Source organism: Asterias rubens, chromosome 21 (genome assembly GCF_902459465.1).
Source record: "Asterias rubens chromosome 21, eAstRub1.3, whole genome shotgun sequence".
Taxonomy (NCBI): domain Eukaryota; kingdom Metazoa; phylum Echinodermata; class Asteroidea; order Forcipulatida; family Asteriidae; genus Asterias; species Asterias rubens.
The window spans coordinates 8,066,215-8,084,687 of record NC_047082.1 but is presented as its reverse complement, the minus strand read 5'-3'; the positions used below and the strand labels follow the sequence as shown (position 1 = coordinate 8,084,687).

General features: G+C 38.7%; 1 protein-coding gene across 1 annotated transcript; it reads left to right on the top strand.

Moving 5' to 3' along the window:
* The first annotated feature begins 74 nt into the window (after positions 1-74).
* On the top strand, positions 75-16,735 carry LOC117304664 (WASH complex subunit 5-like). Its single transcript, XM_033789225.1, has 28 exons — positions 75-162; positions 1,106-1,379; positions 1,539-1,645; positions 2,081-2,165; positions 3,045-3,145; positions 3,686-3,805; positions 3,963-4,035; positions 4,403-4,555; positions 4,921-5,034; positions 5,219-5,390; positions 5,946-6,070; positions 6,337-6,466; positions 6,753-6,865; positions 7,248-7,414; positions 8,648-8,723; positions 9,611-9,862; positions 10,035-10,217; positions 10,438-10,617; positions 11,062-11,186; positions 11,672-11,762; positions 12,237-12,411; positions 12,705-12,784; positions 13,329-13,432; positions 14,015-14,144; positions 14,960-15,056; positions 15,305-15,464; positions 15,932-16,019; positions 16,648-16,735. The coding sequence occupies exons 2-28, from the start codon at positions 1,155-1,157 to the stop codon at positions 16,702-16,704; spliced, it is 3,483 nt and encodes a 1,160-aa protein (XP_033645116.1). The 5' UTR covers positions 75-162; positions 1,106-1,154; the 3' UTR covers positions 16,705-16,735.
* The last annotated feature ends 1,738 nt before the right edge of the window (positions 16,736-18,473 follow it).

The window sequence follows — 18,473 nt, the reverse complement described above, 5'->3', positions numbered from 1 at the left end:
CATGACCATGTATGGTTCCTAGACTCTATTTGCCTACTGTCAATGAATCCCATACACGGTACCTAGCTACCAAGTAATAGTGCAACTTCTATGCGTGTGAAGATGTAGTATTCTTCTGTTCATTTTATTGTGAATAAACCGGTAAATATTTTATCCTTGAAGGTAAGTTTTCATCAAATTGGTCATTGAAGTTTGAGAGATGGTATATGTCAAAGTTTAATGTTATTTTTGTATTCCAGAGTCCAAATAAACGGACACGAAAAGCCTCTTACCAAAAAGGGGAGTTGCCATTTTTTTCTTAAATTTTACAAATACCCACTTAATTTACTAACGGATGTCTATATCATATGTATGTCTAAATACATGACTTACTTCTAGTTTTAGACCAATGTTGCCAAAAAGCATGTGCCTTTTTGGCTTTATATATGCTTGATAATATTAATAAAGATCCATACCTTGTATTTTTAGGCATGTTGTTAGAGAAACTGGGAAACTTTGTTCTTTGACTTTTTCACTGTTTGTTTGCTACAAACAAAAAAAGTAAACAGGTAAAATGAGCATCATCATGTTTACCATATACTAATATGAACAAACACGGTTGTTGAAAACTCACTTTAAAAAACAGTACCCCAAAAATCAATACACAAAGGTAAAATATATTTAATACATGAATGTCCGCAAACCCGTCTTGAAACGAAACCTGAGGCTGAGCTCGAGCACGAATTAAAATATTATTTTGCAAAACAGACAAGTTCAATTACAGTTTTTCCTACTTTATTATGCTTTCTATCAAAAAAGATATTTGTAAATGTTCAAAGAAAAGAGTATCGTGACTTCATCTTAAATGAACGTTTCAGACTTTGCAGGGTTTTGGTCGTGCAATTTCCATGACCCTAACTACTCTTAGGCTAGAACTATGAGATTACGTTCCGCTATCGTCTCCCATAACAATAGTGGTACGAAAGCGGAACGATAGCAGAACGGAACCTCATAGTTTAAGGAGTAGACCCTACCCATCTTAAATGAACATTCAAGACGTTGTTATTAAACTTTTTTGAAATAATGGCAGGTTATTAAGTTTTTTGTTTTGTTTTTCTCGATAAAGGCATTCTCTTTTATATCGGACTGTCGCAACAGTCGACCTGTGAGTCATCATGGCTGACTTCTTGGCAGACAACAATCTATGTGGGCAAACCCTTCTCAAGTTGGTCTCAAGGGGTAACGCAATCATTGCCGAGCTGCTCCGACTTGCAGATTTCATTCCTCCAGTCTTCAAACTAGACAATAAGTTTGACCAGATGAAGTATGGAGATATTCTCTTTGATTTCAACTACTTCAAGGGATCGGAATATTACGACAACAAGATTGATTCCAGACCTGTAAGTCTTTTAATTAATTGCTTCAATTATTTTACATTGTTGATGTTTTGTTTTATATTGTTGAATTAAACCTATAATTCGATGCATCAATTGTTATAATCTCTGGTTTATTATAAAGCTTCTGAAATACTTCTCTTGTTTGAAATTTTATGAATGCAGGATCTTCAAGATCTAGATGAAGCTTTCAGGGAGAATCACATCGAGATTTTACGACGTTTCTATCTCGCCTTTGAGAGTATTCATAAATATATCACAGATCTTAACAGGTGAACACTTTTAGATTTACATTTAATATAACTCTCGCAATTGTATACTTCTGGTAAAGAAACAAAGGATGCCTCATTAGTGAACTTCATCACTGTAGCTCGCGTTCCCAAGGACACCTAAACAAGGGTGCTTGCTTCGTGAAGCAGGAACACCGAGGTTAACCTCTACTCTTTTACAAAAATTGTTAGAACTGGGTTCTTTTATATTCAAGTACGCATATAGTCCCACATGACCTTCGGATTTTTGTCCCATCCAAAGGACAAAGCAATTTTGGTAGACTCATTAGAGTGCTAAACTCAAACTCTGGTGTTTCTGATCAGCAGAGTGTGGGTTTGAATCCCCAGCCGTAGGCAAGACACTTAACCAATGCTTCGTCCTTCGGATGGGACGTAAGCTACTGGAGTAAAATTTAATGTGATTTAATAAACGTTTAGATTTCTTGAAGATCTTGATGAAGGGGTATACATCCAGCAAACACTTGAGACGGTGCTCCTAAATGAAGATGGAAAACAACTTCTGGTGAGACATTATTAGGTTGTTGTCAAATCTCAAAGGTACAGGATTTTGTAAATCCTGGAAATATTAGCCCTTTTCACATTGTACCTCTTATTCCAATGGAGAGCCCGGGAGGCCCTTGGATTTTTGTTACCTTACGGTGACCCCGGCGTACTTTCACACTACCCTATTCCTTGAGGTTCTGGTTGCACATTTCCCTGAATACCCCAGGGTTTAACCCCTACTCCAGAGCAGGGGTGGTTAATCCCCAGGGGTATGCCCATTTGTGGGGTAGACCAGGGGCAGACCGAAGGTAAAGTGATCATACTGTGAAAAGGCCGGCCGTTAGGGTTTAACCCCTACTCCAGAGCAGGGGTGGCTATCCAAGGGGTATGCCCATTTGCTGGGGTAGACCAGGGGCAGACCGAGGGTAAAGCACTTTGATCATACTGTGAAAATGCCGGCCGTTGTTCCCAGGGGCAAACCCCGGGGAATAAAATAGTGTGATAAGTGTGACCAGCCAGACTTTTTGCTGCCAGACCCTTTGAATGTAAAATACACCATATTGTTTACAGGGCTCAAAATTAACGCAGGCCCTAGGCTAATGTTTTAGCATCCAACCAGTAATCTTTCAACTGGACAACTCTGGCGTTCTATTGTGATTGAATACTTCAGATCAAATTCACCCCCCCACCCCCCAAAAAAAAAAAAATGAAAAAAACACTTAAGAATGCAGCAGATTGCACAGAAGTGCTGTTACAACCAAATATAAACATAGAGAAACATTCTGAGATTTTGTTTCAAACTTGGCGTTCCTAGGCTTAACTTCCCAAATTTTTTTCAAGAACGCCCAACAGTTTTTGAGAAAAACCCTTATGTTGATTCTGGTGGTTTTTTGTACAGTGTGAATCTCTATACTTGTATGGTGTAATGCTCCTAGTGGTTGATATGAGGATTGAAGGAACAGTCAGAGAAAGAATGCTCGTCTCCTACCACAGATACAGGTTTGTATTTATGACAATAATAATAATAATAATGGAAATTTATATAGCGCCTATCCATGTAAACATGCTCTTGGGCGCTGAACAATTAAAAGAAAACCTATTTGACTTTTTGATTGGCACAAAAACATTCCTCTTTGGAATGTACAGACTCATTTTTTTTGTTTATGTCTGATAACGTCATGATTCAAACTTTGTTCGGAAATGATACCAAATAAAATGATATTTCACACAGTTTTAACGTTAGATGAGAGACTCTATTTCTTGGGAAATGAGTACATCGCAAAAACTGATTTTGACCTTGGAGCCGTTCTTCAATCGTAGTTTATGATGATCTCCTAGAAGTGTCTTTCGACCTGCTAATATTTTTGTGCTCAGAAGGAATCTTGTTCCACTGACCACTAACATTTTGCTAATTTTGACCTGGAGTCCCTCTTCATTCAGAGCTTACGATGATCTCCTAGAAGTGTCTTTCAAACTGCTATTACATTTGTGCTTAAATAAATCTCGTTTCCAACTGACCACTAACACTTTTCTTCACAGTGCTGCCCAGGCTTCTGTGGACTCCAATATGGATGATGTCTGCAAATTGTTACGATCGACTGGACTGTTTACAACCTCTGGGTCGAGGCGACCTGCTAACTATCCTGAAAACTATTTCAAGTAAGTATTCCAAAATAAAATGAAAAATGAAAATTCATTGGTATGTTCTTATTTAAATGAGGTAACCTATTAAGATCATTCCTGCGCACACCCCAGGGCTACCAATATTTTGGTGCTATACATCTCACCATTGATTCCTCTGTATTTTCCTATGCAGGCGTATTCCAATTTCATCCAACTTTATTGAGATGGTGATTGCAAGGCTAAGGTCAGACGACATCTACAATCAGGTCAGTTACTCGTTGGTTTTGTTTAGTTTTGGAGCTTGTTGTTTTATTAAAGGTCAGTTCATACTTTCTGCAAATGCGATTTGTAAGCTGTGTTCAACTCCTGTGAAAAAAAAACTATTTGGCGTCATATCTGGACTACGTCTTATCAACAGTGACATTGATCACTGTGGTCCAGTAAGGTGTATTTGTTTTGTCTGTTTAAGATGATATTCCCTTCAAGGGAACTAATGTAAAAGCGCATTGAGACGTAGTGAGCTTTTTATCAATGTTTTGACATGTAAATTTTAATTTTTTTCCTCTTTTTAATGGACAAATAAATTATTGAATTGAATTGATTATTATCTCATTGATCCTTACTTCCCTTTAGATCTCAGCCTACCCATTGCCGGAACATCGTAGTACCGCCTTAGCTACACAAGCCGCCATGCTGTACATCATTCTGTACTTCTCACCGGATATTCTACAGAATCAACAGGCCAAGATGAGAGAGATTGTCGACAAACATTTCCCGGATAATTGGGTGAGTCCTTTGAATCTTTGAATTTGTTTTCCTATAAGCCTTCGGGATAGACTCTGCGAGGGTCGAAACATCAGGCCACTAACTATCTTTTCTTTTTAGCTTTCGGAAAAGACTCTGCAAGGGTCGAATCGTAGGGGCCCAATTTCATAACGCTGCTTATTGGTATTACAAGCAAATTTCCATGCTTACTGTAGCAGAACAATTTGCTAAGTGTGTTTCACAGGTTAGCAAGAAAATTAGGTGGGCACGTGGTAATGAATGGACCAATGAGAACTTGACTCTCGGTCATGAATATGTATGAAGTATAGTAATAATATAATATAGTATATGATATTGTAATATCTAATATTATAATATCTTTGCAGATGATCAGTGTATACATGGGAATAGTAGTCAACTTAGCTGATATGTGGGAACCCTACAAGGCAGCTAAGACGGCTCTAAATAACACCCTGGATCTGATCAACGTCAAGTCGCTGGTAAACACTTTTCTCATGAATTCATTAATGTTTTTTTAAAGATTTTTTTTTAACCTTACTCAAGTGAACAAGAAGCTAGTAGTACCAACTTACAGTTAGAGTTCATAAATAAAGCAGAGGGCATGTTCATAAGAATGTTATGAATTCTGGATTTTGAAAGACTTGACTGATTTGTCATCTGCAGGCAGTGAAACACAATCACAGAGTTGGGGAGCTCATTAAACTCCTGCGTCAATACCTGACTGAAGGAACACTGACTGAGGAGTTTGTCTTAGATAGCATTCCTAAACTCATGAACTGTCTTAGAGAATGTAACGTCAACCTCAGATGGTTAATGCTTCATACTGCAGATGGACGTAAGTATTAAAGGGGAAACCCCCCACCTCATTCCTAGGTGTGGTCGATCTTACCGCGCCATTTCTTCCCAGCGTTTTCTCTTGATAAAGTGTACGATCCAATGGACAATTACTGGCAGGTAAAGGTATTGAAATCATGCCAGAAGTAACCTGTAACCTTTTGGAGAAACCCCCATCACTGTTCAAGGAAAGGAACCATGCCCCCTTTCTTGTGTGTTTATAATTTCTTAATATTTTGATGATCTACCCATCCAGGGATCTTGGGAAACTCCCACAAGGGGATATAAACACCAAGCTGGCTACAGCCAATCTCTCTCGTACAAACATTGGTTTAATGTCTAGGATTATGAATTGTACAAATCAAGAAATAGTGCCTAAGTAGCTAGACATTACTTATTCTAGTCATTGTGAAATCAGCGGTTAGCTTGGTAGGATTCAAACCCACAACCTTGTGATTGCAAACCCTGTAGTCTAACCACTGGACCACAATTGTGAATTTGGCATCTACCTACTTACCTCTCACCAACCCTTCTTATTTATCTCTTCTTCCGTAAGCCTGGGATGCTAATAAGAAGCTTCGTCAGATGAAAGAGATAATGGTCCAGGAATCCAAGTACAGCCCTCGTACTCTCTTTGAACTTCTCCTGGACTCTGCGCAGTTTGAGTTCAAACTTAAAGAGGTTTGTTGTTTCAACTAAAAACATCCTCCTTTCTCTCTTTTCTCCTGCTCTCTCAATCTGCAACTTAGGGTCATGTCATACGAAGCAACTTACAGTTAATTGGTGAACAAATGTTGAAATCCGTTCTAAAAGTTTCCAAAGTGGTAAAATGAAGCCGACAGTAAAACTTAAAGGGACACGTTGCGTTGGATCGGACGAGTTTGACACAGATGTTATGTTTGAGTAGCGACAGCTTTCATTAAGTAACGTGTTTGCTTTCTATTCAGATGTTTAAGAAGATGCTTTCTGAGAAGCAGAAGAAATGGGAGATGTATAAACAAGAGAGTGTGGACAGAATGACCGAGCTTGGTGAAGTCTTCTCAGGAACTAAGCCTCTTACACGAGTTACAAGAAATGGTAATATATGTCTTATAAAACTGATTTTGGCAAAGATTGCTAATGGCCTAGCATTTCGACCCTAGCAGACTTTTATTCTGGCATGTGAGACTTCCTTTTTTCGGCTGATTTCCTCGTTTGGGGTTTTGATTTTCCTCTTTTTTTTTCCATTTCTGTGTACAAAAGTAAAGATATATGAACTTTTCCTCTTTTTTTCTTGCCCGGTTTTTCCTTTCCTCTTTTTTTTCATGGATAGTTACTCACATGCCTGATTGTTTTTAATTTGTTTTCATAATTTATGTACCAGATAATCTTCAAGCTTGGTTCAGTGAGATGGCTAAACAGATAACATCCCTCAACTATGACGATTCCACTGCCGCAGGACGTAAGATTATACAACTCATACAAGCTCTTGAAGAGGTAAACAACTATTTGTTTAAGGTCAAAGTTCAAGGTTCATTTATTTTCCACAGTATCAAATAACAAAAGACATTACTATACCTCATACATATTCATGACCGTGGGTGGAGTTCTTACTGGTCCATTCATCATCACATGCCAGGTGCTTTTTTTGTTATTACCAAGCGGGCACGCGAGTATTCACGCACATGGTAAATGCGCATGACAAATAGAATAGCACTCGTGCAGGCCAGGCGCTTTTTTACTTGTTATTTATGATACACCTCCTGAAACAGGTGAGCTTTCAGGAGTGTCTTGAATGTACGCAGTGAGGTGGTATCTCTGATGTATTGTGGAAGTTTGTTCCAACATTCATGTTAGTCTGAATATTTGCTTGGTCTAGGTCCAAGAATTCCACCAGCTTGAGAGCAATCTACAAGTTCGGCAGTTTCTCCTGGATACTCGCAAGTTTCTTCATCAGATGATACGGACCATTAACATCAAGGAGGAAGTCTTAATCACCATGCAAATAGTTGCAGATCTATCGTACGCCTGGGAGCTTATTGACACGTATGTAGCATTTCAGGGGACATTCAGAATAGACAATGTTTAACAATGTATAATGTTAAAAAAAAAAAACTGAAAATCGAAATTAAGTTCCAAAAAAAAAATTGAAATACCCAGCTGGCCAAAGTCTTCTATTTCACTACTGATTTAACTATAAAGCAAGAGTTGGTTTGTTTTTACCAGGACAAGCCATTGAAAACTACTGATGTTGAAGACCTTTAATTTAAATAGCTGGTTCATTTGAGGCATTACTTTGTTCTTCAGTGTATAGATATGAAGCAGTTCAATGTCCTGAATTCTTAGCTTCTCACAAGGAAGTCAAATCACAGAGAAATTATGGCCAATTGTTGGTCCAAAGTTAATGGCATGTCATGGCCGAGTGGGTAAGTGCCCCAGACTCAAGCTCTGGTGTTTGATCAGCAGAGTGTGGGTATGAGTCCCTTTCATGACACTTGCTACGTAAAATTGGGGAGGTAGAGCTTTCTGCTCTACCGGCCAGGCTTCGGACTGATGATACCCAAGCCTACATCCATATTGACTGTTAAGGGGTTAACCCTGTTTCAGCCCTAGGAGTAGGTGGCTCCTAGTGGATGATACCCATGCCTACATCCTTAGGGACTGTAAAGGGGTTAACCCTGTTTCAGCCCTAGGAGTAGGTGGCTCCTAGTGGATGATACCCATGCCTACATCCTTAGGGACTGTAAAGGGGGTAACCCTGTTTCAGCCCTAGGAGTAGGTGGCTCCTAGTGGATGATACCCATGCCTACATCCTTAGGGACTGTAAAGGGGTTAACCCTGTTTCAGCCCTAGGAGTAGGTGGCTCCTAGTGGATGATACCCATGCCTACATCCTTAGGGACTGTAAAGGGGGTAACCCTGTTTCAGCCCTAGGAGTAGGTGGCAACGGCCCTGGAAAAAAATAATTGTAACCCTCACTTTGAAGTGGGCTTCAGGCCTTGTGTGTCTGACGACTTGCATACTTTTTGTTTTTAAAAGCTCTTGTCTTTCTGTTCAGCAGAGTCTTGGGTTTGAGTCATGGTCTTGGCACTTGCCTCATTAAGCAAGTCCAACAACCATTATTGCTGCATCCTTCAGATGGGACGTAAAGCTTTTGGTCCCGTGTGTTGTGCACTTGTCCACTCGTGCATGAATCGCCCACACATTTGATTGGTTTATTCAAACTTATTGGGATTATTCTTACTAATTGTAAATTGCAACTTAATACATTTATTTGCAGATACACACCCTATATGCAGCAAGGCATTAAGAGTAACCCTTCCCTTGTCACCAAACTAAGAGCTACATTCCTAAAGGTAAAATGCAAAGAAGACCAGTTACCAGACTATAAACTCAAAAAAAGGTCTAAAACCCTAACCCAAATTTTCTTTTACTGATCATGCCCTGCCTAGTCACATCCAATGCTTTTTCTACAAATGGGTACATGCGAGGGTAAAATTGATGTTGTGTTTGAAAGAAGCCTTTTCAGGCTCAGTTCTCAGGGCCTAGGGCTCAGGAAGCTCCCCAGGGAGCTGAAATAAATTATAGGGATGTTTTTAGCCCAATGACCAGGGCCCAATTTTATAGAGCTGCTAAGCACAACAATTTGCTAAGCATGAAATTTCTTCCCCGATAAAACAGGATTACCAGCCAAATTTCCAGTTGTTACATAGTGCTTGTAATCACATGGAAATGTTGTTGGTAAACCTGTTATTATCAAGGAAGAAATTTCATGCTCAGCAAATTTTTGTGCTTAGCAGCTCTATGAAATTGGGTCCAGGGCACTAATATGTAATTGTTGTTATTAAATGATCATCTACTTCATGAATTGTTTTTGGTGCAATTGCTATTTACATAGTTACTTGCCTCTTGCTGCCTTGCTCTTAGTGCAATTGTTTATTGTGTTTCTGAATTGTTTTTCACTTGTAAACAAGAAGCGTAGTCAGAGTAAAGCAGGAGGAATATTATGCCTGTTTAGTGGACAGTATTCTATTATTTTTTTGTTATAGTCATTGGCCCAAGCCAATACCATTATAATTTGTGTTTATAATTTTATTTTGTATTTCTCAATGATTTTCTCAAATTTTTTTTAATCAGTTTTACAAAACACTCTGGGTTTTTTTTTGTAAACATAATCCAGCTTTTGGCTGCGAAGTTTAAATGTTTTTTAATAAACCAATAACACAAATAATTATTGTTGTAGCTTGCCTCAGCTCTCGACTTGCCTCTGATTCGTATCAACCAAGCCAACTCACCCGACTTGATCAGCGTCTCACAATACTACTCCAGCGAGTTGGTCTCCTACGTCCGCAAGGTTCTACAGATCATCCCTCAGACTATGTTTAGTCTCCTGTCTCAAATCATACAGCTTCAGACACATCATATTAAGGAGGTACCCACCAGACTAGAGAAGGAGAAACTGCGAGATTACGCCCAGCTAGACATGAGATATGATGTGAGTTGCCAGGGGGGCCCAACTTCATGGTGCTACATAAGCACAAAAAGTTACTAAGCGAAACATAAATTGGCTTACAAGAATAATGTTACCAGCCAAATTATACTCCTACATGTACCATAAAAAGTTTGAAATCCTCAGCCTTTTCTTGATTTTCTATTATTTCTTACAGGTTGCAAGACTGACCCATTCCATTTCGGTCTTCACCGAAGGAATCTTGTTGATGAAGACTACCTTAGTGGGTATAATCAAAGTGGACCCCAAACAACTCCTTGAAGATGGTATACGGAAGGAGCTTGTCCAACAAGTCGCTGGGGCCCTGCACAATGGGATCATGTTCAATCCAAAGGCAAAGGTATCTATAAACTGTAAACAAGCATTTGAGACTTCCTCTTTTGGGGTTTTGATTTTAGATTTTTTAGTACTTACCTGGTAGTGTGGGTTTCCCTAGATGGGTTTTTCTCCCGAGTCATTTCTTCATTATCTTCTTTAGAAATTGATGTAATTTTTCCATCGGGATGCATTGCCGACTATAATTCAGATTCAGATTCAGATTAAGATGTTTCTTTTTACAGACCAGTGAGTTGATGGGTCGGCTTGACACCCTTGGAGCCAAGATGGACGGCTTTGTTCGCTCCTTTGAGTATATCCAAGATTACGTCAATATCCATGGTTTGAAGATCTGGCAGGAAGAAGTTTCTCGTATTATCAACTACAACATGGAGCAAGAATGCAATAGCTTCCTCAGGACAAAGGTGAAGGTCAAAGGTCATAGGTCATGAGCCTAAGAGCCAATGCTTAAAAGCAGAAAATACTGCTGGTCAAATTTCTTTGCCAAGCACAAAACTGAGTGGGGCACCAGTTGCAACAATGTGAACCTTATTGAATTTTGGTTGGTAACCAGTTTCTGTTAAGCAAGATTTTTCTGTGCTTAGCAAGTTTTAATGCTTATAGGCAACCTTTTTCAGTGCAAGCCACTTTAGTAGCACATGAGTAAATTGTCTTACAAGGTCATTCGCTCCAACAAAAGAAAATGTGAACATTCAAAATACTAATTGAGTTCCCCCTAAAAAAAATTCATTAATTCATTTATTCTTTAATGGTTTAATCATTGAAAATATTCCATGGCGGCCAAAGGCTGAATTGCGGATATTTTTATGTAGAATCCTAATTTTCGCTAATCCTGTTATTTTGTCAAGGTGCATGACTGGCAAAGTATCTATCAGTCACCAACAATCCCGATCCCAAAGTTCCAACCCGTAGACGGTTCCATTAACTTCATGGGTAGAATGGTCAGAGAGATTCTACGCATTACAGATCCAAGGTAAAGAAATTATTAATTTGTGGCGAGTCGTGGCCGAACGGACACTTGTGACACCTGTATTTTCAAGCAAGATACTTAACCATTATTGGTGTGCCTTCAGATGGGACATAATGCCGTTGGTCCTGCGTGTTTTATAATGCAAGTAAAATAACCCAGTGCACTTATCGAAATGCACTTATCGAAAAGAGAAGGGATGCCCGGTGTTCCTGGCTTGATTGGCTGCATGTTGCGCCACAGCACCTTGTAAACCCTTACATGGTACTATGTAAGAGGAATAGGTCTCATCCTTGAAAAATGTTGCTCCGCAATACCTTGCAGGAAAATAATGAAGCGTCACTGAGTGACAGAAATTTTGCACTTTTTGAGAAGCCACTATTAGTATTAATTTAATTGTAAGTTAATGGATTTTTCATTTTTTCTTCTTGACATCAGCTCGCCAATTTTTTACTGCCGTTTCAAGAATTTCATATATTTTTTGTTGATAGGTCTACCTCCTACATCGACCAGATGAAAACTTGGTATGACATCAAGACGAAACAAGAGGTCTTAGATATCAAAGTTTTCTCAAAAGTCAGGGTAGGTCTGGAATGTTTTGTTTTCTTTATTAATGGCAAAATATACTTTTTTTTTAACCGTTCAATTGTTTAAATTCTATACAAATGTGGATGTACACAATAAAACTGACATCTGAAAATTTCTTTTCAAATGGTGGTCGTGTTTTAGAGATTATAGCCCAAAAATCGAATATGTCCACGCAGGAAGAGTAATCTCAAATACACAATCAGATTCAAAATTTTGGGGCATAAACTTGCCCGTCTTACTGTAACAGCAGCCTTTAACTATATGACATTCTGTAGATCGTCTGTTTCTCCACAAACTGACTAATGGGGTTAAAATCACAACATTTTTCAATCTGTTTTTGTTCAAATTACTGATATATGGTTGTTTTCTTTCGTTGTGTTTTTGGTTTTACTGCGCAGGACGCATTACAAGTCTGTTATTATTATAATTATATTCATTACTAGTTGTTATCCTATGTTGATATTGCAGCAAAGCATTGGTACCTGTGGCCTAACCGGTCTAGACAGGTTGTTATGCTTCATGATGGTAAGAGAGCTGCAGAACTTCCTGGCAATCATTGAACGTGTCGTACTCAGAGATAAGATGTGGCTGGAGATGTTTGGCACCTTAATGAAGACACTTAATCCTGTGAGAGGTTTGATTAGTAAGTAAAATCCAATCTGACAAAACTCTGCTGCTCGCCTCGTTTCTTGCTTGCCTTGTTCTCACCATATTACACCAGTACTAATGAAATTGCATTGGCTCCCAAGATTTATACAATTTGTCAAATTCTTTTGTTAACTTTCAAAGATCAAACATGTCAATCCTGAATAGCTTTAACCAAACCCATTTCTTTAGTTACATCCAGAGATTTTGTTTTAAATATTTTCAAGAAAGAAAAGAGTGATGATAGAAAAGAACGAAATCAAATGTATTTATTTGTGACGATCATTACAGGTAACCCTGGTAAGGTGTACAGCCACTATGTGACAAAGGCAGGCAAGATTTGGACTCCATTCATCAACCTTGTACTCAAGGTAAGTCATATGGATTCAACCGTGTTCTCAAGGTTAATCAGATCTCCCGGCTCCATTTGAGTTGGTAGGTCGCATGCTTGGCTAGCGAAAAGTTTTCAACTTGATGAAATTATTTTAAAATTTAGCCTGCAAGATCTAAACTTTCACTAGGAACTACTTAGCGCTCAATATGGGGTGCAGTTCAATGGAGAGTCGAGAGGTGGACCTTAACTTTCATTTTAGTTCTAAACTTTTAAAGGTTTTTGAATGTTTATAACAAAAAGGTATTTATGATTGGGAATAAAAGAGTGGTGACTCAGTCTAAACAAACAGTCGTTTGACACCTTGCAGGGTGGTGACTTTTCTGGGTCATGGCGCTGCGATTAAGGACGACGGCTTTGGCTCTGTCCTTTCTGGCACTCCCCAAACCCTACCAGCTGTAAACGACTGTTTAAGACCCTTTCCCCGCTCGTTTTTCCCTGATTGAAAGCGCTGTTTCAAAGCAATTACTTGAAGCCTTGCCAATTTATCTTTTCTACTTGTTTTTTTCCTTTCTTATTCTTAGTTGGGTCAGATGCAACTGCTTCGCAGACAGATCGCTAACGAGCTGAACTTCTCGTGCAAGTTTGAATCCAAGTTCCTGGCCAGTGCCCTGGAGACCATGAATAAGTACGTCTTCCAGTCCCCTTTAAAAAAAGCTCATCCTCTCATACTCTTTAAGAAAACTCTTATCGGTTTCTTTTACTCGCAGAAAGTATTACGTTATGAGTGACTTGCTGACAAATTGGTTCACATCATCCTATAAGTCTTTATAAGTGGTTTATTACTTTATTATAAATAGGAAGTTGCGTCCCTTAGGGTGATCCCTCTGCAGCCCCTTCCCAGGGTGTGATCCCTGGCTATATGGCAGTAACAGGTGAATGGCTTCTGACTGGCATCCCCGAACAAAGATATTGACAAAATAGGGAGTCTGCTAACATAAGGGCCAGATAGCTCAGTTATTAGAGCACATGCATGTTTATTCAGAGGCTGCAGGTTCAGGTCCTGCTCTAGTCAAAAGTCTAAAAAGTGTCGGCTTCAATCTTTAAAAAAATGTTTTTCTTAATTGTCTGCCTTTATTTCTTTCCACTTCACTGCTTCGGTTACACCAGCGCACCTGATTATGTGCATTATGGTGTCAATTAGCCTTCTCGGCCAGATTGGAAACATCAGGCCATTCACTATTTTTTGTTTCAAATGTTTATTTTTCAGCGGTCTCCTGGCGGATGTAGAGGCCCATTACCACGATCCTTGTAGACCCTACCCTAAGGATGACAATCCTCTCATGTATGAACTAGCTTCTTATTTAGAGTCGGCCGGTCTCAGCAATCCACTCTCAAAGGTAAAATCACTTGTTTCATTTATTATTATTTCATCTTACCACAGCATACAAAAGAATGATCAGATTTTACTTAGTGCCAGTAACTCCTCGAGTCGGGCTACGTCTCGTAGCCTTAGATCTCAAGGGCCTGTCTCAGTATCCTCACTGTTCCCAAAAGCACCACCTTCTGTATTAACAGATCTTCTCTCACATTTGTCCCTATGTCATCTAAATATTGTTATTAGATGTTTCCCCAGGTAATGCCTACTCGTCCATGATAAGTGTTCTGGGGTCGATTTCACAAAGAGTCATAGGAGTTATTAAAAACTTAAGAGTAGTCCTAAGTTAGGACCAGTAACTCGTCCTAACTTGAGATAAGATTAGTCTTAACTCTTTGTGAAATCCACTTTCAATCCTAGTACATAAGAGCTACGGCTAGCCGGCTATAGACGATGTGACCTATGTTTTCATTCAAACCGCCCTCTGTTGACAAAACACTTTGACGCGCAGTCATGGTAAGATTGCATACACTTTTTAGCTGGCTGCCAAAACACAAAGGTTTTGCCTGTCGGTATGCGCACCAATCATGTTATGGTTTTCGAGTGACGTCAGAGGTCACATCGTCTATAGTGTCCAATCCGAAAGACAAAGCTTTTATTTTAAAAGACACAAGTGCCTCGGCAGGGACCCGAACCCACCCAGAGCTTGAGTCCGATGCTTTTAACCAGTCAGCCACTTGAACGTTTCTGTAGTAACCATAACATTTATAAACAATATCAATGAAAGATCTGTAAGATTTAGAGCAGAAATGACAAAATTCTATGTTTCTTTTCCAGATCTACATCACTACCAAGAGACTTCCATATTTTGCTCTCTTCACATTCCTGTTTGTTGTGTCGCAACTTCCCAAATTCCAGTACCTCAAGAGTGTTGGTGAGTAGATAGATACAAAGATAGATAGATAGATAGAACTTTATTAAATCCAAAGCTGGAAATTACAAGACATAGTCTCTCAATAACGACAGTATTTTTGTTATGCTGCCTTTTTTAATAATGTCTAATAAAGCCTACACCGTGTCCACATGTAGGTCAACCCCTGTCCTCAAGGAACAAACATGCCTGAATAAACTAGACACAATTTCAAAATACTGAATTTATTTTGTTTGTATGTGATCTTACAGGAAGTATGATTTGTAAAGTCCCCAAAGATCCCATTGACGGACCACCATTTGTTGTCGGTACATTGACCCTACTCCGACAGTTCCACTCCGAGAACACAGATCAGTTCCTAGCTCTGCTTGGGCAATATGTCAGATCATCCGTAGAGAGTACAGCAGCGGGGTAGGTTTGCCAGTTTGTCAATGTTTTTGTAAACTTAAATCCCAGAATATATCTTTTTTTTATTGACAACTTCCTTTCTGAAAACAGGGGTTAAAGTTATCATTGAATGAATATGTGCAGATGTATATATTCAACAAACAACTTAACTCTTTTCAGAACCTACCCAACTCATTAGAGATAGTCATTACATGGTGTTACCGCAAATCTTTCCATAACTTAACTCATAACCCCTTTTTCTCATTTTCATTCTCTCACATCTCTTGGTACTTCTACTTTTACATCATTTTACCCCAAAGCGGTAAAAACATTTGGTCTTAACAGCATTAAAGCTCAGATAATGCTCTTTAAAAAAAAAAGATTTGTAATGACCCAAGTTGAAAAGGACTCATTATGCTTGATCGCATCTAAATGATATAATATATTAATATATTTATTTTGTTGTTGTTTCCACAATCTTTTATCAACAGAGGCAAGGCTTCAGACCTACCCTCAGATGTCATCAACGTTCTTGCATTCCTGGATGATTTCACTCACTACGCAGGCTTGTCAAGACAGGTACACTCAATTCAGACTTAGTTCTGAAATATTGTAATCATATATCACTATAATTGATCCATTCTTACAATTTAAAAAATCATTTACAAAATAAGTAGGATTTGAAACTTCGCAGCAGGAGAATAAATGGCAAGACAAGTTCTTAAAGAACAAAATTTTTACAGCTCAGTAGATATTTACGCCTGGTTGGGTGAGGTTTGCTGCAGAACCATGTGTAAATCTCTTTTGAGTAGTGGTGTTTCTTAAAAGAACTGGTGGTTGACAACTCAACTCAGGCTTCGAATTGATGATACCCAAGCCTACATTCGTATGGACTGTGAAAGGGGTAACCCTGTTTCAGCCCTAGGAGTAGGTGGCAACGGCCTCTGGACAAAAATAATTGCAGCCCACACCTTGAAGTGGCCTTCAGGCCTTGTGTGTCTGGCGACTTGCCTAATTTTTTTTTTTAAAGGTATGCTCTGATCTTCTTCAGGAACACAGGGTGTTACTGCAAATTGAATATACATTTTTTAAATAAAGTTATTGGTAATAGTTTTCTATCTCTGTGCCTAACATTTTCAGGAAATTATGCCGAGGTCTGAATTAAGCATTCCACTAAATCCAATGTTTATTCTTGATCCCTACACAGTCCGTAGAGGCCCACATACCAGCTTACATCTTTGATGAGTTTAAGAGTAGCTGCTAGTAAAACTGACATTGGTGACAGAGAAACACCGCTTCAATACTGTGTGCTGAGTTTCATTCAAGACATCATCATCATCATCTTTCGGCTGCGGAGCAGACAACTACAAGTTTATTCCGTCTCTGACGATCTTGGGCAAGTTTTGAGATTTGGCTCCGTCGCAGCATGCCTTCCATTCAAGACACCTCTTTATTAAAGATGCTATGTCAGATTTTTGGCCGATTTGATGGGGGTCGAGAAAGTTACAAGCTTTCATTTGAGCCATTGCTCGAAAAAGTCCGCCAATTATTAGTAGCAGTGAAATAAAGTGATACTCTTTGAAATACCATTCAATCAAAAAAAATCAATTTTTTAATGTTTGGGGCCAAAAATCTGACATAGCTTCTTTAATATCTCTGCTCCAAGTAAGCTAAATCAGAATTTTCCAGAAAATAATTCCGAGTTAAACCAAAAAATGTCTGAGAGCAGGATATGAACCTTTGACCTCTGGAGTAACCAATTAAGCTATTCAGCCCTAATGTGGGGGTTTCCCTATTTTGTTGATTTTTTTGTATATAGCCTTGGTATAGACATTATAAGTTATCACACCTTCCAATCTCACGTGCAACGCGCAAAGTTAAACGTTTCAGAACATTATTTCACTACGAACAGCATGCAGGCACACAAAGTTTAGAATGTAATTTTTGCACTGTCCATTCGAGGAGCGTGAGGCATTGACACTCACAATACGCAGTGTGCAATATAAAAACTGGGGAGTAGGTTATAGCTTTTTATACCACCCTCCAGTTCAAGATTCTGATTAGTGGATCAGCTCGTACTGGAAGAAAAAGCACATTTTTAGTGGGGCATAAATTGCAACAATGCAAAAATTATGGATTTTTTTTTTTTTTTCCAGTTTCTGTTAAGCAAGATTTGTCTGTGCTTAGCAAGGTGTTATGCTTACAGGCTTTATAAAATTGGGCCCATTGTCTGGAGAATTTACCCACTGGATTCATTTCAGAATATTGTGTAAAAATGTAAATACTCATCACTATAGGCCGATTGTTATCAGGTAGTATTATTGCTGCTTAGAGTCCGTAATAACCCAGAGAGCATGGTTCAGAATGCATGATAAATAGTTTTATATTTTGAAAAGAAACGATTGAGACTTAAAAAGATAAACCATGGCAGGTCTCTTCAACCCAGCCATTTATTTGAGTAATCTTTGTTTGTAAATCTTGAGTAAATATTGCCTTGTACTCTTGGAAACATTTTGAAAGTATAAATTTATGTAGACGCAACAGTTTAGCATTGAAACTGTCCCTATAGACCGTATGGAATATGATGTAACCATTCAACCACCTGCCCACAACTTGGCATCTGTGAGCATGTACGTATGCAATAAAAATCAAACAGAAAACACTGCGTGCTTCATTGATGTACGTGTTTAGATGCGCATATGGGTTGCCCTAAAATATTGCCACTTACTTTCATAGCAACAAAGGGGTTATTCAATACGGACCATAGTCTGAGGAATTCATATTTAAGCGTTAAGTTGTGACAAAGCAAGTCAATGTATATACCAGACATTAGGCATATTCAAATCTAACTCACAAATGGCTTATTTGCACTTATTTGTCATTATTTCAATACTTCTCCAACTGATATCTTTCTAGTTTTTATTTGTTGCTGCTGTGAATGAAATTTTGTACCTTCCATTTTCAAAGATTTGGGTGAAGAAGATTGATGGGAGTGTGGGCCTGGCACTTCATGGATATTATTTCTATTGTGTT

Bases quoted from the DNA above. Each gene is read 5' to 3' on its own strand.
- LOC117304664 (XM_033789225.1), top strand. From the start codon at position 1,155: ATGGCTGACTTCTTGGCAGACAACAATCTATGTGGGCAAACCCTTCTC. The intron at 5,035-5,218 runs GTAAACACTTTT...TGTCATCTGCAG, and splicing joins TGATCAACGTCAAGTCGCTG to GCAGTGAAACACAATCACAG. The intron at 6,467-6,752 runs GTAATATATGTC...TTTATGTACCAG, and splicing joins TACACGAGTTACAAGAAATG to ATAATCTTCAAGCTTGGTTC.